This window comes from Artemia sp. Qi Xiang Cuo, chromosome 16 (genome assembly GCF_049724085.1).
Source record: "Artemia sp. Qi Xiang Cuo chromosome 16, ASM4972408v1, whole genome shotgun sequence".
Taxonomy (NCBI): domain Eukaryota; kingdom Metazoa; phylum Arthropoda; class Branchiopoda; order Anostraca; family Artemiidae; genus Artemia; species Artemia sp. Qi Xiang Cuo.
Window position 1 is genome coordinate 39,956,274 of NC_142809.1, and position 26,299 is coordinate 39,982,572.

At 33.3% G+C, this 26,299-nt stretch overlaps 1 protein-coding gene across 2 annotated transcripts in view; it reads right to left on the reverse strand.

The window, feature by feature from the left end:
- Positions 1–12,949, reverse strand: part of LOC148942895 (uncharacterized) — a 65,952-nt gene extending 53,003 nt beyond the window's left edge. For both annotated transcript variants that reach the window (XM_089102812.1, XM_089102811.1), the window contains exons 1-3: positions 12,898–12,949; positions 8,704–8,793; positions 6,301–6,438 (exon numbers count right to left, since the gene is read on the reverse strand). In XM_089102812.1, the coding sequence (XP_088958938.1) occupies positions 6,301–6,438; positions 8,704–8,754 (189 nt within the window). In that variant the 5' untranslated portion in view covers positions 8,755–8,793; positions 12,898–12,949. The remainder of the gene's footprint in view (positions 1–6,300; positions 6,439–8,703; positions 8,794–12,897) is intronic.
- Between the last annotated feature and the right edge of the window lie 13,350 nt (positions 12,950–26,299).

Genomic DNA, 26,299 nt, shown 5'->3' on the forward strand with positions numbered 1-26,299 from the left:
TTCTATCCCCCAACGAAAATTAAAAACAATAAAACTCAAATAAGATTCGCAAATTTGGAAAGCCTTATTTTCCACGGTGGGTATTTCCTTTTCTTTCTTTTTTTTTCGGGGGGGGGGGTATTTTCCGGGGAGTATTTTCTTCAGGGGTTATTTTCCAGGGGGGACTTTCTGGGAGGGTATTATTAGGGGGGGGCATTTTCAGGGGGGGGGGGGTATTTTCCGCGGGGGGAGTATTTTCCGGGGGGTATTTTACGGGGGTATTTGGCGGGGGGGGGGGGGCGGTAAACGCCAGCCACCATTACCAACACCCTAGGAAAACAGACAAACAAAATAGATGGCGATCTCCTTGTCGTAAAGTAGAAGTTTAATCATTGATAAATTCTTGACTTCCAAAGAAATTAAAAGTTGAGAAAGCAACTTGCTAACAAAGGTACCCTCCTAAAAAAAAAAAAAAAGTGCATATTCCTTTATGTGACGTAGTAGTTTGATTATTATTAATTTCATAACCTAGTTTAATAAACTAGTAGTTTTGCAATTCTAATGGCCTACAAAAATAACATAAAAAAAACTGATTCAGTAGATTTTCCATGTATATAATATAAATGTTAGATCATAATCTAATTATTGCAGGGGTCCCCAGAAAAAAAAAGATATGGTACGATTGCATCTCCCTGCATATAAGGGAAAGGCTGGGTTATTAATCTTAACTTTTTGTCTCCTAGGACCAAATCGGGTAATAATCTGCTGTTCCTCCATATGTATAAATCCTAAGGGACCAGTAAGCTTAAAGATTTTTTTTTTCTTAACTGAAATTTTGTTTCTGTTTTCTGAGCTGATCATGGAGCTTTATATTTTAATACAATTAGTGAATAATCACAAACTAACGATTTGTGTTTGTCCATAATGGCTTAATCACCCTTCATCCCTATTTTTTCAATTCAATATGACTTCATGCTTTGACTCTATGACTGAAGATTGGATGTAGTGTGCCAACGAATAAATATATACACATTTCTGACAGTTAAACACAAAAGTTACATGTTCCTTCTCCCCTTCTGTGGAATGACTTTACTATCTCTCTTGTGAATTCTCTGCACTGGCTTGGTATTTCTGTTGCTAACAGTTTTCCGAACCTGTGCCATCACCCAGGTCGGATTGTGCTAGTCTGTGTCAACGCCCAGAAAATACAATACAATTGGGATACCCTAATATTGTTACTAATAGAAGAAAGTATACTTTCAATTCCTTTTGCTTCTGAACTTGTTTTCCCTTCTTAATAAAAAAAAAAGTAAAAAAGAACCTAGATTAATTAATTTATGTTTTTTTTTTATTTTTTTTGTTTCTTCCGCCTAGGCCAAAATAATTCTTATTCGAAAATTCTCGTTCCCGATTTTACAAAAGAACTTGAATTACTCCACAGAAAATTCCCTGACACACCTTGCTTCGAAATTCACCGCCTCACTCCCTTATTCGGTTTTTTCAGTTTTTGGTTTTTCGTTCCACCTGTTATTTTTGTTCTTTCTGTATTTCCTATGTGCTGCTCTATAAGTTTTGTCTATGTGTTATATATTTCAGTTTGCTATGTGTGTTTCTATATGCATTTCCTATTTCTAATTTTATGTTTGCTGATTCCTTTATTCGACACTGGGTGATATCACGCCATCTATGTTACTATACTGATTATAACATCGAAATTAGCGATCCGCATATCCGATTTCAGAAACTTGTAAACTCCTTAGGTACAGAAATTACTGAAGGACTCTCCGATTCTGTTCTGAAAGACCTGACACAGGCACGGGAGACCAGACTTCACTTATACCGTGGGGTTAGGATTTTAAACTTAAAATAAAACCAATTGATTAAGAAAGTTTTTACTGGTGCTACTTTGTGCTCAAAATTAAAAACTGCAATCAGTTTTTGGAACTTTTTCCGTTGAATTTTTTGAGTTGCGCAGAAAAAAAAAACAGAAAATCGTTGTTCAAAAACTGAAGTTGCTATTCTAATAAGATCTATAAACTGAATATAAAAAATATATTAGTAAAAATTTCCTGAACAATAAAATTGTGCAATTGGAAAAGCCAGGACACTTAAACTTCCCAAAAAAGCAAGGTTTAAAAATTATTCCGCAAAAATCATCAGTGAACAAAAATTGCAGGTATACTTTGTAATTGAAGGCAACAAGTAAAATAAAACGCAAAACAAATCTTTCTTGGGACAAAAACTCTATTGGCTATTAGCATTATTTGAATTACATTAACGCAATGGCCATACAATTGAGTCCCTTCACCATCCAACACTTTTCTGGTGCTTTTCACGCTTTTACTTTTTCTTAAAATCCCAGGCCGTCTTTAAAAATTTTTTAAGCCTCCAAAAAAGCAAGGTTTAAAAATTATTCCGCAAAAATCATCAGTGAACAAAAATTGCAGGTATACTTTGTAATTGAAGGCAACAAGTAAAATAAAACGCAAAACAAATCTTTCTTGGGACAAAAACTCTATTGGCTATTAGCATTATTTGAATTACATGAACACAATGGCCATACAATTGAGTCCCTTCACCATCCTACACTATTCTGGTGCTTTTCACGCTTTTACTTTTTCTTAAAATCTCAGACCGTCTTTAAAATTTTGTAAGCCTCCCTCCATCAAAAATTATAATACCAAGGTTCTAGGGTTCTAATAACAAGAGCTGCAATACTGATACTTCGTTGCTGTGCAAAGCCGCCTAAGGCAAATACCGTTGTGTAGGCCACTTTACATGTTATTCTATCCAGATATCCCTATTTATCCCATTTTGTGAATTTCGCACTGCCTTCAAATTCCCATATTACGACCTCTTCCCGACCAATTTAAGGAAGCCTTGCTCTTTGTATGGCCCCAGTTGGATTATCATAAAGCAAAGTTCTGGCCAGCCAATCATTCTTTTTCTGTACAACATGACTTAGCTTTCTTACCATTTCTTTCACTTTATCAAAGACCGCATCTAGGGAGGGGGGTTAGGTTCTTGACCCCCTCCCCTCCAAAAAATAAAAATTGTCTGACTCGCAAAAACGTATCAAAAATGTATATAAACAAATTTGTTATGTATTTTTATGTTTTTTGTACCCCCCCCCCCTAAAAAAATTCTGGATACGGCCCTGACTGGACCCCTTGAAAATTTGATTGACAAAAATATTTCTATGGTTTATCATCGGATACACAGAGAGTCAAATGTGCTACTACAACTTCCTTATGCAATTCTTCTTGAAAATATTGAATAAAAATTCCTTAACCCTTCGAACCACCCCCGTTTCAGCGCCATAATTGACCACTGTTATTGTCGTGGCCACCAATATCCTACTCATAGTACGAAAGTCTTTTGAATTTCAGCCTTTTTCGACAGGAAAAAGCACCCTTTTTCTTTGCTAATGTGTAATTTACGTCTTCAGTGCATTCGATATATTTACAAATAGTCCAGCTTAAGTAAGTAAAGCTAATTTCAAGGATGTAAACATCACCTTTCTGCCTAATTTAAGCGACTCGATCTTCAACAATTCATCTCGCTAACACTATTATCTGGAACATACAAATCATTTTCAAAACCAAGGCCTTATCCCTCCCCCCCCCCCCCAGAAACTTTGGTTTGACTAGTAAAAATGTAACAAAAATGTATATAAACAAATTTTTGATGTGTTTATTCAAGGATTTTTGTCCCTCTGAAAAAAATGTCCCCCTAAAAAAAAAAAAATCCCTTTCCTGTCTATGGCCTGTTGCAAAACCTTAAGTCTAGCAGAGTTTTGTCTTCACAGTGGATACCATATACTATCTTTAAAAAGAGCAATAATTGAATATATTGTACGGCTCCATATTTTTTCGGGAAAATTGGTTCCATGCGATATTCTCACATAAAAAAACGATCTAGATAGATCCGAAGTCTGAGAAAATTCGTTAAGAGCCTTAAGTTTGGAAAAAAAAATTCATGTCAGTGACGTCATTTTTCTGTACGTTATTGCAGTATTGCAATGATGTTGTCAAACTTGTCGGTGAAAATTGAAGACTTTCATGCGTGGAAAAGTTTACATTAAATTGCTTAAAAAACAAAAACTTGTCCTTAAAAAATAATTTGTCCTTTTTTTAATGACAAAAAATTTGGAAATTAAAAAAATATTAATACCTTGTATTTTAACAAAGGATTACAACAATTAAAAAATCATAAAAAACAAAACGAAAAGTTTGAGACTTAGTAGAAATCGTTGTTAGAAATCTGACTTGCTTGTATAATCATATACAGGTATCTTTGAGAATTAAAATGATGATTCTTTGAAAACACTTGAACTATTAAACGTGATAAGACCAAGAGAATATCCCGAATAAATTAAATTCACCATGGGTGAGAATCAACAATCTGGACTATCAAATGAGACAAGACCCAAGAAACAAAAATTTACAAGTGTTATAAATGATAATTCGTTGAAAGAAAAAGAAGTTTTTGTCCTAACACCTAATAATTGACAAATCTACAACCTGGATCGTCATGTAAAACTAGACCAATAAGGGCAAATAAAATAAAGGGCATTGGCAAATTATCTGAAGCGATGAAAATCCAAAATGAAGAAGAAAGAAAAGGGGGGTTAGAAGATAGGTAACAGTGGAGTCAAAACGTGCCAAAATTGAAAATGATGGTTATGATAATTGGGTTTGGGATTTTCACATGGATAAGATCATCAATAGTTACCATACCCTTTTTTAAAAAAAAATAAGTTTCTGCGATATACATTTCATAATGACAAAAGACAAACCTGGGAAAAAGTTGACGTTCAACACTTTATAAAAGCTCCAAGAAATGAAACAGTTATAAAAAACGACTTTAGAGTTTATAAGGATGTTAGCCAAGAACCTGATACTGCATCAGCCTCTGTTAAAAATTAAAGGCTCGGCGTTATGTTTTTTATAATGACAAAAGACAAGACAAGGCAAAAGTTAAACATCCAATAACAAAAAAAATCACAATTTTACAAAGGCGCAAATTCTAATTTAAAGTCATTTAAAATGTTCAAGGCGATGATAGATGAGAATGAAGCACGTATAAATGTTATTAGAAAACTGGTGAAAGTGATAATTGAAACATATAAGTAAAATAGAATAGAACACACGACAACGAGAATCACATTGAATTGTAAATGAAATTTTGAATTGTGATCTGTGGTTGGAAACTTGAAAATACGTATTTGTTGTCTATAACGCATTAAGAAATTAAATCAAATGATGCACGAATCTAAACTGTTAAAGCAAAAGGCGTGGAAAAAAATTTCTTAAATAAAGATGAAAAAAAAAGGCAAGTAAATCTACGGTCAGAAAAGAAGAAACAGCGATGACTGGCCACAAAACAAAACTTTCTGAAGTAAAGATGAACAGAATTGGACAATGAAATCTACGGTTGAAAAACGAGGAACAGCAATGACTGGCTACAAAAATGATCTAAATAGGTCAGGACTCTAAGAAAGTACTCGTATTTTTCACAGTGTGGTTGTATCGAACATTTGGTGACGTCATGACATCAAAAAAAGGCTTAAATGGTCCGCTGTGAGAAGACAACATCCAATGAGAATCCATTTACAGAAGCCTGCAGAATGCCGAGTGCCGGGGCCCGCTGGCGAATCATCTTTCTTTAAGAAAGAAATCGTATTCTTCACTGGGTGGCTGTATCGAAAATGTAGCGACGTAATGACATCAATATAAGGCTCAATTTGTCTGCAGTTAGAAGACAAGCGACAACGAGAATCCATTTATAGAAGCCTGCAGAGTGCCGAGTGCCGGGGCCCGCTGACGAATCCACCTTCTTTAAGAAAGAATTCGTATTCTTCACAGGGAGGCTGTATCTAACCTGAAGTGACGTTATGACATCAATATAAGGCTTCAAGTGTCCGCGGTTAGAAGATAAGCGACAATTAGAATCCATATATAGAAGCCTGCCGCGTGCCGAGTATTTGCACAAAAGAGAATAATGGCTAATGATAAATGAGTTTTATCTTATTCGGAGTATATTTTTATTTCTTATGAATGACTTGGGGCATGGCTTTGTTGAAAAAAGAGCAACTATTATAAACGAATTCATGGGAAGAAAAAATTGGAGGCATTCTCCCTGAATTGATTTTAACGGCGAGTCTATAAGTGACAAAGTTGTTGTCGCCAATCATTTCGATCAGTTTTAATCAAAAATAGGATCATCGGTTCATGAGTTTTTTTTTCAACTAAAAACAAAAATGTGACAAGTATTTGCACAAAAGAGAATACTAGCTAAATAAAAAGTAGAGAGTATTACCGTAGCAACTCCTTGAACTTGAGCTTGCGTTCCATCAGGGAGGGTTATTATGGGATGTTGACTAGGATCCATTTGAATTATAGACACTGTACCATCTGGATTCGTCACCGTTTGAATCATTGACGGCGTAAAATTACTCTAAAAAACATGAATACATAATTTCAGCTTATTTTGTGTTAGATTTTTAGAACCTTATCTAGGTTTTAGACGTAGAAAACTATAATGTTATACTGGTACCTTTATTAAAAAGTGTCAATTGTGGTGCCATACGCCACTTTACGACGGTGTTATAAAGACAAATTTGTAAAAAGAAGCATGAAAATATGATCAAAAGCTTTTAAATGGGCCACTTTAACAATGAGCACACTGTTGCTATTCATCCTTTTGTTTTAGAAAAAGGTGCATTTTCCTATAAAAGTTATCAAAATCAAAGATATATCAGACACAGACTATAAATCTTGTTTTACTGGGCCCCCGAAAATAAGTTCTTCTGTACATGCCTATTACAAACCATAGTGATTATGGCAGTTCCAGTGATTTTTTGTAACAGTCCTGGATGTACCTTGAGAACGTCTTAGGTAATGATTTGTTATTATAACATTTAAATCGACCCACCTTGTATTGACCAAAATTACCAGAAATTCTGTTGGCAATAGTGTAGCCCACAAACTAAACAAAAACATATTCTGAAATAGGAACCGACTTTTTTATATTTGGATAGAATACTGAATGTCAAACAAAATTCTAGGATTCCCTTTCAGCTACCGAATTCACCCAGCATTTAGTAATTCGTAAATAAACGTATCCAAAAAAAAACCAATTTAACGAAAGGTGTTAAACATGAAGAGTATAAGGGTACTGCAAGTCTATTTCTAAAGGCTATGATTTCCAAAATAACTATTTATTGCCGCAATTACTCCAACTAATGAGACAACTGAGTCCGTTCAATTGTTATCTAGAAAACACCCGTATTTCATTTAGTGTTCCATTTAATTCTTAGCTGAAATAGGTAGAATGTTATGCCTATGATAAGGTTTTATCTTATATAAATCTAACGAGTTAGTGTAAAACACACAGAAGTGGTAAGACCTACATGTCTGGTGTTGTTCACCGCTATATGCTGAACTTGCTTGAGTCTTTCCTTGAGAATTATAGCTATATACTAAAAGTTACTGATACCATGAATGGTGAAAAACTACTCAGAGCTTTATGAACCAATACTCTTTTTTGCATACTATCTATGTAATTTTCCTTAAATAAAAATGTTATTTTTTAAAAGACTGGTTTTGTGTTTTCAGTAAAGTCCTAGTTTAGAAAATACAGATATTGAAAAATCTGACAAGTCAGCTTATTCGAACTAGTTCTGTAGGTAGATCTTGTATAATCTGCAAAGCAATAATTTGGTCTGTTTTAAGTTTAAACTTCCCTCTTTACTTTCACAAGATTTGTTTTCATTAATATAATTAAGCGTCACTTGTATATACATAGAAAAATTTTAGACATATAAGGCACGCTGTAATCATTTTGATGGAAAAAAAAAATTCCATTTCCCAGCTAGTTCTGCAGTGGAGAAAAGAGCATATAACGCATTCTGGAATACACAAGAATTGACAACTATATGAGACCCAAGAAAATAAATTGAACCCGAAGGTATAGCTTGCTTATTCTGATGATTTGGGTTGTAAATTTATGTTTAAAACAGTTTCACATAACCCTTTATGATATATCATAGTGAACTTTCACCAAGTCTTTTCGGTTGACTAAATTGAATGCCTTTAATAATTTTTAAAACTAATGCACTTTTCAATTCTATTCTCAACTCCATTGATTTCTTAAATTCTCATAAATTCGTGCACTTCTCAATTATTAATCTAAACATGAAAAAGTGTTTTAACGCAATCAAACTCGAAAGATAAGTTTTCTTAAATTTGAGAAAACACTAATTTCCAGGGAATTGTTCTTATTATTATTTGCTCCTCTGTCAAGTTCAACAAGGTTTGCTAGTTCCCGACACATAATGCCATTATGCGAAAATGAGAAAAGAGTCTAAATATAGTATTTTCCGGCCATCATGGTGCTCATGGAGCTTATTGGGTTTGCCCAAGCCAAGTGCTAATGTCACTGAAGGGGGGGGGGATTCAGGTTGCTATTCCAAAAGACCGAAAATATAAAGGAGTTTTTTATATTGAGCAAAATTAAAATTTTCGGAGAAAAACAACTTTTCAAACTTATGCAGAAAGTCCAGCCCATAGAAAAAGTTTTGGGGCAGACTGGCCCCCCTCCCATTCTATCGACAAAGACAATAAAGACTGTGATCTGGACCTTTATATCATCAAACACAAAACTTTAATCCGTGAAAATCAAAAAAAGAAACGATAAAAAGGAAACAAAAAACCAACTCACGTTTTGCGCTTCAATTATCTCTTTTGGCGTATTTTCTTTAGATTTCTCCATCTCTAGAAGTTTCTTATCTTCTTTTAGTCTTCAAAAGAACTAGAAAGGAAATAAATTATGAAAGAAAAATGGTAGACATCATTATGGCTGAAACACACTGTACAAATGATCCTTCCCCTGACCGAGGCCATATCCAGAGGGAAGGGGGCTACCGGTTATGAGCCCTCCTCTCTGAAATTTCTGTCCGACCTGTACAAAATGTAACAAAGTGCATATAAAATTGTTCTGATGCGGTGTTGATGCCCTTTCCTCCTAACACATGTGTTTGCACCTGATCGGGAAACAAACCATCATTCGACAATCAGCACGGTCTTGAATTCAAGTTTACTTTTTCAGCAACTTAGTCTCCTGCTCCATAATCAGCATACGCATACAGGATCTCATTTTGGCAACAGAGCTGGGTTCGATACAATCTACTTCCTCTTCCTGCCTCCTTCCCGAAAGGCAGGTGATTTATGCAAAAGTATATAGGACAATGTGGAATAAATTACGGATTTTGGTAATTAGGATAGGGAACGGGGCGAAGGGCTCCTATGCTGCATGGCTATCTTTCTACGAGCATAATATTATTATATATTGTTTAATCTAAATTAATGGTTCCTAAACTTCGCAGAAAAATCTAAAGTCATGTAGTATAAACCATTAGGTGGGAATTAATCAGGGTTGCCGCTTCTTGGGATTTTTGCCCAAGAAATTGAGATGTCAATTTTGAGGAAATCTATGAGCAACTTAGGACCCTGAGAAAATCTGATCCTGATACTCAGGCAGAAAAGCAGAGATCATTCTGCTCTTACCAGTGGTCTAAGAACAATGATGAGAACATTATCAAAATTCTCTTTTTAAAGTCCAACGCCTCGCTCTTTACGCTGAAGTTAGACTCTTTCTCACAACCCTATTTTTTAAAACAATAAAAAAATATAGCGTAAAGAGCGAGGCGTTGAGGAGGGGACAGCCCATTTCATATACGGAATAATATCTGTTCGTTTTAAGTTTTAATGTTGCTCCTTACTTTCAGTAAAAAAAGCTTGCTTTTTTTTATTTAATTGTCAGCAAAAAAACGAACCTAATCTGTAACCGTAACTTATTGTACCACATCAGAGACATAATTTAAGATCGAACTTTCGCTTTGCCGTCTTACACCCGTCAAATCCCTTTAAGGGGGATTATTTCAGCAAGGTTTTCGTCATTTATATTGGCTAAATTGAGAGAATACGGCAAAGTTCACATCCATAAAACTCAACCATTGAATATCAATCCTGGTAAATTGGCCAGGGTTGTCGAGGAATTTTTATCTTAAAGATATTCCAAAGCTGGCTAAAAGAAAGTGATTAAAGGGGGATTATTTCAGCAAGGTTTTCGTCATTTATATTGGCTAAATTGAGAGAATACGGCAAAGTTCACATCCATAAAACTCAACCATTGAATATCAATCCTGGTAAATTGGCCAGGGTTGTCGAGGAATTTTTATTTTAAAGATATTCCAAAGTTGGCTAAAAGAAAGTGATTACTTAGTTTCTCAAGGATTAAAATCAAGTTTTCTTTCAAGAATAAGAGTTGGAGCCGCTGAACGTAAAAAAAATAATAATGCCGTATAAAAATGGTAAAAATAACTCTAATTTTTAATTAAAATTAAAAAAAAATTTAAACAGGCTGAAAACCTCCAATGGTGCCAAATGCAACAGGCCAAGTTCCGCTAGTTGCCAGATTGCCAGAGTTTAAGCTGCAATCTGAAAAATTAGAGGAGACAGAGCCAGTTTTCCTAAGAGTTTAGGAGTGCAGCTGAATTGAATTCAAAAAGGCTTAAATTCGGGAGGTAGTTTAGGTATTTAGAATAGTACGATTTCGCAGCCGTGAGGTTAACTAATAGATACTCAAAAAGTAATTTATGTATATATCCTCCATAAACAACTACATACACAGGTATTTTTTATTTGGGGGGGGGTCCACATTTTCCACCTGGGTGTGTGTGGGGGGGGGGGGGTAGATAAAAGAAAATGTGCAAAATTACCGAAACCAAATGAAGAATATTGAAAACTTGTGGGGAAATCCCAAAAATTTCTTTTTTTTTACCTTAACCACTGGCTCCCTTCATAAGTGCTTGCATCCGTAAAAAAACTTATTAAACACCACTAGGGTTATGCTAATCAGTTTGATTTCTATACATTTGATTTGTAAAACTTGGATTCTAATTCGGTTTAGATTCTAATTTGTGAAACTTGAACATTTTTGAAAAAACACTAAAATACACTTAAAACTAAAATATCAATTCTTTAAAGGTTTTTTGACAAATAAAATGTCCAAGTGAAAATTTCTAAACGTAATCCATTTCATGTATAATGTCTACTAAAGGGATCATTACAATTGTCATTACTGATTTTGCCAAAGTGGGTATTACTCAGCATTGCAAGTCAACAATTGATGAGAAAAAAGTGCAAAAAGTAGCGCCAACCAACAAATTCTGTAATTTCTTTTTATATAGTCTATTAATACATCCAGATATTAATAATCGGGGGGCGGGTGATGCAAGGGCGTGTGGATCTAATAATATGTTCAGAACGGGCGTTGAATGGTTAGTTGAACGATATTACTCCTGTTTCGCTACTTTCCGTAGCTAGTTTAGGAAATAAATCTTTCACCACGATTGCGCGCAGATTTTCGACAGGTTTCGCACTGAGGGTTACCAAAAACTAAAAGTCGTAAATAAATTTTTTGTTCTTCCTTTTTTCATGAGAAAATTACCAATCGGATGGATAAATCATCCAATTAGACGAAAGAAAGGTTAAGACCAGGGGCGCATTTTAAATCCCCCTCAACCCAAAAAAATAAAAAAAAATTCTGAAAACTACGGTAAAATAATCTTAAATGCCTTCCTATCTAATTTCTAAGGCGCATTGCCTCACTTTACCACTCCCCCCTAATTTATTGATGAATATACAGCCCGCTTTATAATATTATCATTTTGTTTTGGAATAGCTAAGAGCGAACAAGAACGCCGCTCAATCGGCGAAGGAAAGAGCAGCACTAATGTCAAATACAATGAGAATATAAAGTGGGCTGCGTATTCATCCATGAGGGCGAGGAGGGGGCAAAATCAATCAATGCGCTTTTTGGAATAAGATAAGTAAGTGTGTATGATTGTTAGTGGTTTTCAGAATGTTTGGGATTTCCTTCAAATGCGGCCCTTTATAGAAATTAAATAAGAAAAAAGTTTTTTCAACTGAAACTAAGGATCAACATCAAACCTTAAAACGAACAGAGGTTATAAGGTATATGAGTGTGGTTGATCCTCCTCAACACCTCACTCTTTACGCTAAAGTTTTTTAGTACTTTAAAAAAGCTTTGACGTACATATCTATGCATCAATTTGTAGATTATCAGGGAGGAAAGGAGTAAAGACCCCGAACCTCCCTCTTTGGCTGCTCTAATACTGAGCTATTCTTTTGAATGGCATGGATGGATTTGTCAATTAATTTTTAAGGTTTGTTCATAAAGCATATCTATGCATCAATTTGTATATTATCTGGGAGGAAAGGATTAAAGACCCCGAACCTCCCTCTTTGGCTGCTCTAATAATGAGCTATTCCTTTGAATGGCTTGGATGGATTTGTCACAGAATTTGTTATGTTTGTTAATATAGCATATCTATGCAGCAATTTGTAGATTATCAGGGAGGAGAGGAGTAAAGACCCCGAACCTCCCTCTTTGGCTGCTCTAATAATGAGCTATTCTTTTGAATGGCATGGATGGATTTGTCACTGAATTTTTTAGGTGTGTGCATAAAGCATATCTATTCATAAATGTGTAGATTATCAGGCAGGAGAGGAGTCAAGACCCCGAACCTCCCTTTTTGGCTGAGCTCTAACACTGAGCTATTCCTTTGAATGGCAGGGATGGTTTTGTCACTGATTTTGTTTGGTGTGTGCATAAAGCAGCTGCAGTCTGTGGGGGCACAAGGGGAGGGGGCAAAGGCTTGACGGCTGGTCCCAGGTGCAGCCTCTGAGGGGGTGCCAAGCTGATTTTTTTTTTTTTACTTATATCGTGTTTGTGATGGTGGAAGGGGGACACAAAACCTGGAAGGCGGCAGTCGTTCTATAACAAGTATTTTAATTCTCTATCCCTCAAGTAAACTCTATCCTCACTTACCTTTTTATTCCAAATATTTTATTTTTCAAAATGCATCCCACCTGGTCACAAAGAAAGCTAAGAATCAACTGTAAATTAAGTTGAAAATTTCAATTCATTTGAACTGGATGGCGCAATCCTATTTCTTTTTAATATTAACTTGCAATTACAGCAATGTGTAATAACCTGAAATGATTTTTTCATCCCATAGGTAGTACTTGAAAAGGTCTTTTTTACAGTTTTGCCTTGGGGATTTCAGTCACGGTGAGATTAAAAAAAAAAAAAAAAAAAAAAAAAAAAAACAATTTGATAGTTAGAGAATAGCAGGCCCAACACCGTTTAAATCAATATTAATTTCTTTTTGCTTCTGACTAGAACAACAAGAATTACATCTAGTGATAATTTTCGTTTATAAGTTTATCTAGATACGTAAATGAAAGGAATACTTTCTTTTTAAATACCTTTAAGGGCCGTTTTATATTCAAATAGGTTATTTGAGAATCAGGAGAGTACCGTACGTGATCCCCTAAACTTCATAATTCTTGATAATTTTTACCTGCAATTAGCATAAGATTGGTTTTTTTAACGTTTTGAGGAATTTACATTTAATCCCAAATTGAGTTTGTACTGATGGACAGGTTTTTTACTTTGGGCTTTTAAACATGCCCAAATTCGATGGCCAATTTTACGGAACTGGTACCTACCAAAATGGGGGAAAATCATTTTTAAAACAAACACGTAGTCAGAATACACTTATTAATTATTTGTAAAAGAATATACTAAATTAATTAAAATATAAACTCTGGCAACAAGCAAATATTTACAATAAGTTTATCTGTACTTATTTTCTTTTCTCTTCTATTATGCTAGCCTGTTTATTTGTTTAATATTTTTATTATTTTTTTTTTAGTTTTGTTTCTACCCTTTTTTTTCCTAGCCATAGAGCCTCATGGGGGAGAATATATTGAAGCATTTGTTACTTTTATGTTTAATTTACCGTTGATGTTGGTATTCATTGATATTCATTGAAGCAAAAAACAGGTATCTAACTTTCATAAAATGTGTTACTTCTATTTGATATTGATATTCGATTTGATATTAGATAGCAAAATTATTTATGTAGAATTTATAAATTTTCGAAACTTTTAGATTTATATACGTAAATTGAACGTAAATTATACGTAAATAAATTGAACGTAAATATAGAAACGTAAATTTATAAACTAGTACTTCTTAAATTAACGTAGAATATAAGTCACATTATTGTTATATAAGCCAAAAATAATTTCCTTAGGTAAATCGATTGTTTTGTCAGCGTACAGTTTTTTGTTGTTTTTTTCATCTGTTGCATATATTGATTTTGTTGTTGTTGTTTTTGTTCCTCCTTGTATCCTTGGCCATGGAGCCTTTTGAGGGGTATTAAGAGTATCGTATTTCAAACCTGTATTTATTTGGGAATAAACTTACTTACTTACTTACTTACTGTAGCTTGGCAATACGGGTCCCAGGGTTCGATCCCCGCCGCAGTAAGGTTGGGCGACAAGCTTGCCACTTATCCCAGTAGAAATACGCAACAACTGAAACGTCGATTCGATGCCCTATCCGCCAGCAATGGCTCAAGAGGGTCTTAAAACTTTATTCTTTGAAAATTTGCTTCTCTGGGATATGATGACATATTTGAGTTGCTTTGGTGCCTGATTTCCAGGGATTTGTCCTTTGCTATTTTTGTATTTTCCCCCTGAACGGATACGTTTTTTTGTGTTTCATTATCATTTATTTTTTTCAAGAAGTGAATGTATTTATCTAGTTGTCACTTTGAAAAAGATTTAATATTTTACACTTCTGAAGCCTAAAGGTGTCTAATATATTGGTTTTTGATATTCTAAAAATGTTGAATTAAAAATTTTATTAGATTTTAATAATTTTAGTTTTAATGTTTTACTTTGAACAAAATACTTTGATAGTGCATTACTTTTTATAAACAATTGAGTCAAAAGGCATTAAGCATTTTGGTGTTTGATAAACAAGTTCAAAACTGTTGATATTGTCAAAAACTATCCGTCCAACGCTTCGGGATTGCTGAGCAGAACTGATTGCTGGGAGTTTATATCTTAGTTTTTGTAAGTAGGCAATTATTTTTTTGTAATTAATTACTTTTTTCATTTTTATATACTTTTACTTTAATTGACATATTTTTTCCTTTGCCTTTAGAAAAATGTTTGTCTCTAAGCTTCATTAAATTTTAAAAAAATAAAGATTTTCAATTGAAAGTAAGAAGCAGCATTAAAACTTAAAACGAACAGAGATTATTACTTATATATTAAGGGGGTTGCCCTCTCCTCAACACCTCGCTCTTTACGCTACAGTTTTTAGGTTCTTTAAAAAAAAACACCTCGCTCTCTACGCTACAGTTTTTAGGTTCTTTAAAAAAAAGTTACTTATCGTTGTAATAAAACAAGCCTTGTGTTTTAGTTGTTTTTAAAGAATTGGGACAAAATTTAAACTTTAGTGTAAAGAGCGAGGGGCTGAGGAGGAGGCAACTCCCCTCATATATGTAATAATTTCTCTTCAATTTCAGTTTTAATGTTGCTCCTTATTTTCATGAAAAAACTTTTTTTTTTTATTTCTCGTCATTTTTTAAATAGCGCCAGGATATCTGGCTCCTCCTCCACGGGGAAATGCATCTTCCCATAGAAATATCCTGGCGAATTCAATCCTGGCGAAAATTTACCCCGGAAAATTACCCTTAACATCTCCACGACTAAAATTGAATCGGTAAACAAAAAGCAAGACGTATAAAGAAATTTCGTATACGGATTTTGGCAAATTCACACAGTGTAAAATTTTCCCTGTAAATTACACCCCCCTGGAAACCTCCCTCTCTATGGAAAATTCTCCCCGTGCTAAATCTTTCCAGCAGAAAATTCGTCTTCCTCTCCCCACTCGAAAAATGTATGCATACTTCCCAATAACAAATAAAGCAATAGTTAAATTCTATAACTTAAAAACCTCTCCGAGGGGCTTTAGGGGGTCGTTGTATCTCTAAAGACATAGTTATTGGGCCTTTCAACTATGCTGAAGACAAAAGCTATCTCAAAATTTTGATTGGACAATCTCGGGGAAAAATTGGCGTGAGAGGGGGCGTAGTTTCACTCCAATTTTTTTGGTTACTTAAAATGTGTACCACAACTCTTAATTTTCGTTAGAACCATCACTTTTTCGACGTTTTAGGCCTACTGAATCGATACGATCACCCATGGAAAAAAAAAAACAACAACAAAGAAACAAATAAACACGCATCCGTGATTTTTATTCTGGCAAAAATTACAAAATCCAACATTTTGCTGATATGAGCTTAAAACCTCTACAGTAAGGTTCTTTGATACGCTAAATTTGATGGTGTCATTTTCATTAAAATTCTGACTTCAAGGGTCTTTCTCCCTTTTTTCGAAAATCAGACAACTTTTCTCAAGCTCGTAGCTTTGGATGGGTAAAACTTAACTAAACTTAAATATTTGGAATCAGCATAATAAGCCAATTCTTTTGATATATCTATTTGTATAAAATTCCGTTTTTAGAGTTTAGGTTACTATTGAGCCGGGTTGCTCCTTATTTACAGTTTGTTAGCACGAACCTTTTGATTACCATGCAAAATCCAAACAGAGATCATTGAATTATTGATCGTTTTTTCTGTTTTACCAAAAGTACTGTATTCATAACAATTTACAGTTTCATGAAATGTAATTAAACAAATAAAGAAGGGTTTTCAACTAAAGTAAGGAGCAAGTTTAAAACTTAAAACAAACATAAATTGATCTGTATATGAGGAAAATTATCCCGTTCTCAACACCTCGCTCATTAAACAAAGGTTATTTAATACTCTTGAAAATCTAAGTTTTCAAATTTCAAAACTCCTTTTAAAATTTGAAAAAAGCCAAACTTCTCAGTAAAGAGTAAAGACCTAAGGAGGAGACAGCTCCATTCTTATAAAGAGTAATCTGTTCGAATATGTTTCAAATTTATTCCTTATTTCCATTTGGAAAGCTCTTTTTTTTATTTAATTTCTGATTGTTTTCCAGATCATACCCAGGCCTAACCAGGATATAAGTTGAGGTACCGGTCCCTTAAATCTCTGGTTAAATGCTTTTAAAATATACAAATCGATAATTTTACGTTCATTAGTACTGTCCTACGTTTATATATGCAATATCAATTTTTGGATAAAATTTGACTATACTTAAAAAATTGGCGGTGAATAGTAATTCTGGTAAAAGGTCATTGTTAATATGATTAATAAACGATTTCGGTTTGATGAAAAGGATTCCTAGTGTTTGTATGGATGGAAATTCTGCGAGACCTTTGATTTTCTACATAACTGAAGCAATCACAACCTCTACAATAGGATTTCTTATTGATAAATATACATTTATTAGAATAAATGAAAGTACTTCATATAAATAGAAAAAGAAAATAACACCATTTCAAAATGCTTAAAACTAAGCTCCTAGCAGTATTTACCATCCCAAAGAAATTTCCTAGTGGGGCTGATGACCTGCCTTGCATTTTCCGCCTCTGTGCTGGTATATATGGGACTCTAACGTTAGCTGAATACAGAAACAGCTTAATTAATTCCTACCCCCCCCCCCACCACTTTCAAAATTTATCTGAAGCCTCATGAAGAGTAAGCAGTTTGTGCTGCTTCCCCTTTTGTTTTAAAAATCAGGCAAATTTTCTCAGATTTTTGGTTTTGGGTGGGTAACAAGAAACTGAAAGAATTTTATATGTTTAGAGGCAGCATAAAAAGCCAATACTGTCGGTGTAGCAACTGTCATGAATATTCCATCCGATTCACTTTTTAATTCCAGTTTTTTTTTTTTTGTCACAAACTATTTGATAAGATTCTCTTGTAACGCTTTTTTTGTAACCTGTTCATTTTATTTAGTTGAATAGGACACAAAAAAAGAGGGTTAATTTGGCAGCTGGATAATAAGTTTAAATTTTGTTTTTCTTTCGCTATTCTAAAGATATTTTACATGGCCGTTATAAAATCAAAACGTGGTATCTATGCAGACAGAAAGATTTTTGAGTGTCTCTACTTCTTCTGTAAGCTATTCTAAGGCATAGAGAATTGCACAAACACAAGTCTACATCTATTATAATCTACGGAAGTAGTAAATCTTTCTGTAATTTTGGTTTGAGTTCGATTTTCTTTTAAGATTAAACCCATAATAATTAAATATATAATTGGTTAAATAAATTGATCCCTTTGCCAGGACTTCTTGTCGTTTAAAGTTTACTGTATTTCTACTAAATTCTTTCTGAGTTGTTGTAAACCCTTGTTAAAATATATACAAATATTTTTAAAGCTACCAGTTTTTTGCTCTTTACGTCATTTAATGTCTTTTCATACTGGAGTCTATTCAAAGATATTTGATTGTTAAAGCAAGTCCGTTTTCTAACAACGATTTCTACTAAGCTTCAAACTTTTGGTTTTTATTTTTAAGGCTTTGGAATTGTTGTAATCTCTTGTCAAAATATATACAAATATTTTTGTAATTACCAGCTTTTTGATCTTTCAGCAATTTAATGTAAACTTCTCCATACATAAAAATCTACAGTTTTTCCATATAAGTGTGACAAGTGTGGCAATGTCATTGCAATACTGCAATGATGTATATAAAAATGACGCCACTGGCATGAAACTTTTTTCAAAAATTAAGGCCCATAACAAATTTTTTCAAACTTCTGACCCATCTAGATCGTTTTTCTTAGGCGAGAATATCCCATGGTACAAATTTTCCCGAAAAAATACGGAGCTGTTTTCGAGAAAAAATACATAAAAAAATAAATATACAGTTATTGCTCACTTTTAAAGGTAAATATATATATAAGTATGCATAAAAAGGCTGAATTAATTATATATCAAATGAATAATATAGGATTAAAGGTATAGTTATAAATAAAGACTCAATTAAAAAAAAATACATTAAAACTAAAGAGGGATGTTAAATCTTAAGACATACAGAAATCATTCCACAGAGAGGGGGGGGGGGGTTGCTACCTCCTAGACCCCTTTTTCTATAAGATTAATGTAACTATCAATTATTACGTTAAAAATTTATTTGCCCTTTATTAACACGAACAATTTGATGCGTCATGTTTGTGAATATAAATCTTTTACATACTATACACTGTTATTTACAAAAAAAAGAACAAATGACTTCTCGGTCATACTTGAAAGCTAGTGGTGTATTAATAAGAAATACTCAGGGTCTGCCTCCCTCCTTCAGAAATGAGCTTAATGTCTTATTGGCAGCAATTCCCTTAATTTTTGGCTGTATGTTTTGACAATTTATTTGAAGCTCCTTACAGAAGAAAAAATCTGTACAAATATTTGCTTTCTATTGTACTTCATAGCATAAGCATATATACGAATATTAGCGAAAAGTTTCTTCAAAAATGACACACATCAATGCACGCTGACTGGGAATTTCCCAATATGTCAGAGTAATAGTTTCAGTTGCTGGCTTGCTGCTTGGTTTTCCATCGGATCGATCACAGCTTATCTATGACATTTGTCATTGCGCGTGCACGAAGAGGTGGAGTCACGAAGAGAGGTCTACATTAACGAGAAGTCACGAAGATTAGGTGGAGTCACGAAGAGAGGTCTAGAGGTCTAGAATTCTCTCATTGAAATGAAAGAGTCGGAATATTTTTGTAGTGGTTTACCTTGTCACTATTAAACTCTCTTGATGTTTTAAAGCTCATTTTGGAATTTTTGTCTCGAAATTTGGAATATTTTGTACTGTTGTCTTGTGGTCCATCTTACCACTGCTACATTCTGTTGATGTTTCAAAGTTCATTTCGGGATTTTTTTCATTGAAATGCAAGACTTGGAATATTTTTTTGTAATGGTTTAACATGTCACTGTTACATTTCAGTTGATGTTTCAAGTTCATTTGGAATATTAATTTCATTAGAATGCTTTAAAAAAGCTTATTTCAATTTTCAGAGAAAAAACATGTTCCTTCATGTTTCAAACGCTATCCTAGAGCTAAACACAATGAATAAGTCATAGATGAAAATGGAAAGAAAGCTAAAACATGTTTATTGCTTAAAAATATATTCAAAAAACATAAATATTTGGAAAAATATACATAGTTACAAATTTCTATTATAAGAATCCTCTCTGTTATTTCTTAAGAAATGTGAAGATTTCCTATAGTGGGACCATGTCTTACTTGATCTTATATTTTTTTCGTTGTGATCTCTTTCTTGTTTGCCATAGCTCCTTTTCCATGACCATCGTTGTGATTTTGACATTTAATAGGGTGGTAATGCTGTCTTTTCTTCCGAAAATTTTTTACTTGACCAATCTAAAGCTGAGTTTCTCTCCATTCTATTTAAATTCATTTCTTTCACATTCATCTCATTTATTCTAAAGTCCCCATTTTCTAAATTTATTGCATTAGACTTAAACAAGTTCGTAAAATCATGATAGTGGCCCTTACAGATGATGCAATCACAGTAAAGAGATATTTCTATTTCAACATTTTCCTCCATCATAGTTTAATTTGAAAATAGTTGTGTGATTGTTTCAGGTAACAGATATATAAATAGATGAAGCGTTATTCTTAATGATATTTATTGCTTAAAGTTCACTATTAAAAATGACTTAGTATATTTAAAAAAATGGTCTCTTGGATAGTTTTTGCCTAATATCCTTGGCTGGATTTATTCGAATTTATTAATTTCATTAGAATGTTTTAAAAAAAGCTTATATCAATCTTCGGAAAAAAATTCCTTTATGTTTCTCATCCTAGAGCTAAACATGATGTATAAATCATATATGAAAATGGAAAGTAAGCTAAAACATTTTTATTGCAAAAAAATTCCTTCAACAAACAAAAAATATTTCGAAAATATTACATATTTACATATTAAAAAAAAGAAGCTTAATCCATTTGATAGAAGGAGCAGGAGTTTAGGTCTTTGGATATATGATGCATTTTTTCATGTCAGGTATATTTTCAGGTACCCACTGAGTGAAATATCTAACTTCATCTTCAGGATCATGTACAGAATGCAGGTATTTCTCACATTCGAAGTCTTCTAAGTTCAATAATGGTATGTCTTTATTACATTTTCCTAGTAAAAGTTTATCAGCCGGCACGTTTTCCTTAACATAAACAGCTTGCACACTGAAATAACTGCATATTTCCTGAATTTCCTCTTGTACATGTTTTATATCATAACCATTTTCATTACGTGGTCTCATGGTTTTATCGTAAAAGCCGTTTCTATTTATAAAATTTAATGTTGGACTGCATCTTTTTTTTATCGTACTTATACGTATTATATTTGATATTCCATTTATAGCTATGAACTTCACGACGTTGTTCATCTAGCAATAAGAAAGCCGCGTCGAAAATAACACCAATTGAGGAATCTTTCAGACCAATATATTCCGTTTCAATCACATCAAACATTGTTATATCTGAAAAAGGGCTTAAATTTAATAACTATGTAACGTTTCAGTCACTCTAAAAAATACAACACACTTTCTCAGAATAATTCATTTTCACTTTTTAAAAAATATGATGCATGTGTTTATCCTTCCAATGTCTAAAATTATTGATTAAATGCATAAAATAAACTAGGTAGTGTCGATAACTAGTCATAAACTACCATTGAGACAGCCACGTAGTGTCTATGAGCAAGCATAGAGTACAATTTAATGTTTCCATTCTCATTGAGCACTATCTTCTCTGGTAATGTTACTCTAAGTGCTTTTTTCGTTCACATGTAGTGTTGTCGTTCTCTTATTAAACGCCGTGTCTTTTCCTTGAGACTATTTTGTTCAGGCTTAATGGTAACCTACTTCAGTTTCTAATAAAACTTCTATGAGTCTGCTAATAATATCCATTTGCGAAAATTCCCTTTCTTACATCTCTGACTTTTGAGAAACATTCTAAAAGTTTGACTTGCTAGCGTATCCTAAGAATAATGAAAATATAGCAAAGTAATTCATAAAATATTTTTATTGAAATAACGACATGTAGAATATTAACATAAAAATAAGTTACATACGTTATTATACATTATTAATATCATTGAACAACTTTGGACATTTTGAATCTGTTCCATACAATAACTCATCCTGTTCTCTCTTGATAATAGAGTTACTCTCTTCGCTTAGTTCATAACCAGTAGAGTAATCATTATTCCATTTTGAGTCATACACAATTTTTACTGGGGTGTCATCCATAGGTCTAATACGCGTTTCATTGTTGATAATATTTGATTAATTGGCTATATGATCATTTGTAGCAGTAATACTTACTTGCACTTTATTTTCCATTAATTTATCTTTATATTCATTATTGATATTGTCTGCCAATGCCCTTTTTAATTTGACAGCGATTTCTTGTTTATTGTTACATATTTTTTACAGAGGTAACAATTCTGGCACGTAGACAAGATATGGTTTATGATAATAGTGCATCAGTATGCATCCTTTCTATTTCCGTTTGCTTTCATTCGAATGCTAATAACGGAAAGATGACGATAAGATCTATCAACGGATAAATTGTTACCAGAACTATTATCTAGAAGTTGCCCCTCTTCATCAACTATTATTTTTATGTTGGCATTCTCTTTGAGTACTAACTTATCTGGAAATGATACTTTCACATATCCACCATTTGCATGATGGAAATTCTTGGGTACTCCAAAGAAATTTAACTCTTTGCTGTAACGACGACGTATGCATACATTCCCAATAAGATCTCCACTACTACTTGTTTCATAGTTCAAAGATATGTCTTTGTCAGCATTCAACGCAACGATTACTTTTTCATGCTTACAATCTTTCCTCGAATAATTCATTTTCAGTTTTTTTTTTTAAATATGATGCAGGTGTTTATCCTTCCAATGTGTGAAAATTACTGATTTAATACATGCAATAAACTAGGTAGTGTCGATAACCTGGCATAGAGTACCACTGGGACATCCGTGTAGTGTCTATGAGTACTCAGGGACTACCATTGATACAGCTGAATTAATAAAAAAAAATTCCAAGTCCATGAAATTCCAAGTCAGAAAAAAAGAAAAGTCATACTACTTCTAAATTTTTCCCGAAGAAGAGAAAAAGTTCCACTTTAATTCTGACTTTTCTCAAAGAAGTGAAGAAAAAATCGTTCTCTTCTGTTCTGAATTTTTCCGTTGAAGATCGAATCAGTGTTCTGAAAAATGAGCGTTCCTGTTTAAAAAGTACCCTAGAACACATTATTAAACAATTTCAAACAAATAAATGAGAATATTCAATGAAAAATCTAACACCTATGCCAAACTTCCTTAACAACTCTCTGAAATTATATCTAGTGGAGAAAAATGGCAAGCTTATACCCACCATACTGCCTCAGATCTCTGGGCTGTATTCTCTAAAATATATATTTCCTCGCTAAAGATATCTATATAATAAAAGAATTACCTATACCAAACTTCCTTAACAACTCTCCGAAACTATACCTAGTCGAGAAAAATAGCACCTTATGCCCAATATGCTGTCTAAAACCTCTGAGCTGTATTTTCTAAAATATATATTTCCTCGCTAAAGATATCTAAATAATATAGGATTCACCTATATCAAACTTCCTTAACAACTCTCTAAAATTATACCTAATGGAGGATAATAGTACCCTTATTTTTTTTATTGTTAAACAGTTTCAATCAAATAAACGAGAATATTCCAAAATAAAGTCATGTAACAGAAATCTTCTGAAACATAGATCCCGGAAGCTCATTATGATATTTTTTTATTATCATTAAACAATTTAAATCAAATAAATGAGAATATTCAAAGAAAAAGAAGACATTTTAACTGAAACCTACTGAAACCTAGATCTCGGAAGGTCATTATTTTATTTTTTTATTATTATTAAACAAATTCAAAGAAAAATCTACCACCTATGCCAAACTTCCTTAACGACTCTCTGAAAATATATTTAGTGAAGAAAAATGTCAACCTTTTACCCAACATACTACCTCAGATCTCTCGGCTGTATTCTCCAAAATATATATATATTTTATCGCTAAAGATATATCAATTATATAGGAATTACCTATACCAAACTTCCTTAACAACTCTCTGAAACTATAGCAGGGGAGAGAAATGCCAACTTTATGCCCAACATGCTGCCAAAGATCTCTGAGCTGTATTCTCTAGAATATATATTTCTTTGCTAAAGATATCACAATAATATAGGATTCACCTATGCCAAACTTCCTTAACAATTCTGTGAAATTATACCTAGTGGAGAAAAATGGCAACCTTATGCCCAAGAAGCTGCCTCGAACCTTTGAGTTCTATTCTCTAAAATATATATTTCCTCGCTAAAGATATCTCAATAATATAGGATTCACTTATGCCAAACTTCCTTAACAATTCTGTGAAATTATACCTAGTGGAGAAAAATGGCAACCTTATGCCCAACATACTGCCTCAGATCTCTGGTCTGTATTCTGTAAAATATATATTTCCTCGCTAAAGAAATCTCAATAATAAAGGATTCACTTTTGCCAAACTTCCTTAACAACTCACAGATAATATTCTTTGTGTAGGAAAATAGTACCCTTATTTTTATTATTATTAAACACTTTCAATGAAATAAACGAGAATATTCAAAAAAGAAGTCATGTAACAGAAATCTCCTGAAACATAGATTTCGGAAGCTCATTATGATATTTTTTATTATTATTAAACAATTTCAATCAAATAAATGAGAATATTCAAAGAAAAAGAAGACATTTTAACTGAAACCTACTGAAACCTAGATCTCGGAAGTTCATTATTTTATTTTTTATTATTATTAAACGATTTCAAAGAAAAATCTAGCACCTATGCCAAACTTCCTTAACAACTCTCTGAAATTATATATAGTAGAGAAAAATGTCAATCTTTTACCGAACATACTACCTCAGATCTCTGGGTTGTATTCTCTAAAATACATATATTTCATCGCTAAAGATATCTCAATAATATAAAAATCACCTATACCAAACTTCCTTCACAACTCTCTGAAACTATAGCAGGGGAGAAAAAGGCCAACCTTATGCCCAACATGCTGCCTCAGACCTCTGAGCTGTATTCTCAATACACCTATGCCAAACTTCCTTAACAACTCTCTGAAATTATACCTAGTTGAGAAAAGTATTATCCTTATTTTTATTATTATTAAACAGTTTCAATCAAATAAATGAGAATATTCAAAAAAGAAGTCATTTTACAGAAATCTCCTGAAACATAGATCTCGGAAGTATTATTAACAGTTTCAATCAAATAAACGAGAATGTTAAAAAAAGAAGTCATGTAACAGAAATCTCCTGAAACATAGATCTCGGAAGCTCATTATGATATTTTTTATCATCATTAAACAATTTTAATCAAATAAATGAGAATATTCAAAGAAAAAGAAGACATTTTAACTGAAACCTACTGAAACCTAGATCTCGGAAGGTCATTATTTTATTTTTATTATTATTAAATAATTTCAAACAAATAAACGAGAATATTCAAAGAAAAATATAACACCTATGCCAAACTTCCTTGACAACTCTCTGAAATTATATCTAGTGAAGAAAAATATCAACCTTATACCCATCATACTGCCTCAGGTGTCTGGGCTGTATTCTCTAAAATATATATTTCATCGCTAAGGATAACTCAAAAATATAGGAATCACCTATACCAAATTTCCTTAACAACTCTCTGAAACTATAACAGGGGAGAAAAAAGCCAACCTTATGCCCAACAAGCTGCCCCAGACCTCAATGTCAATAAAATAAAAGAGAACATTCAAAGAAAAAGAATATCCTATTTGTTTGGGAAGAAAATACTAAAAATTAAGAAAAATCAGGAAGCCAATCTTTAATGAAAGGAATCCTTTTGGTTTAAAACTATTAATAAACCAGAGATGTACAATAAAGAGTTCTAGCGGCACACCGCATAGGACAATATTACTTTTCACTGATCCTTGATATCATTGCTAAATGAAACCGACGAGAACATAAAAGCTTTGAAAAACTTTTGCCACTAAAAGTAAACAAACACATCTATTTAAAGTTTAAACACAATAATAACCGAAACAAACCGACTTAATATTCTTCATAAACAGATAGCTTACTTGACTTACTTGACTTCAGGCTCCTGCCGAGGGTTCGGCGTAGAGAACGATGAGACTAGGCGCCTCCAGGTTGACCTATCGCTTGCCAGGATCGCAGCTTCTTCCACCGGGATGTTGGCTTGTGCGAGGAATTCATCGGCTTTGTCTTTCCACCTAGTGTGTGGGCGTCTTCTGGGTCGTTTCCATCCATGTAGGGTGGGGTCGAAGTCAAATGCGACCCGTGCTGGGGCGTCACGTGG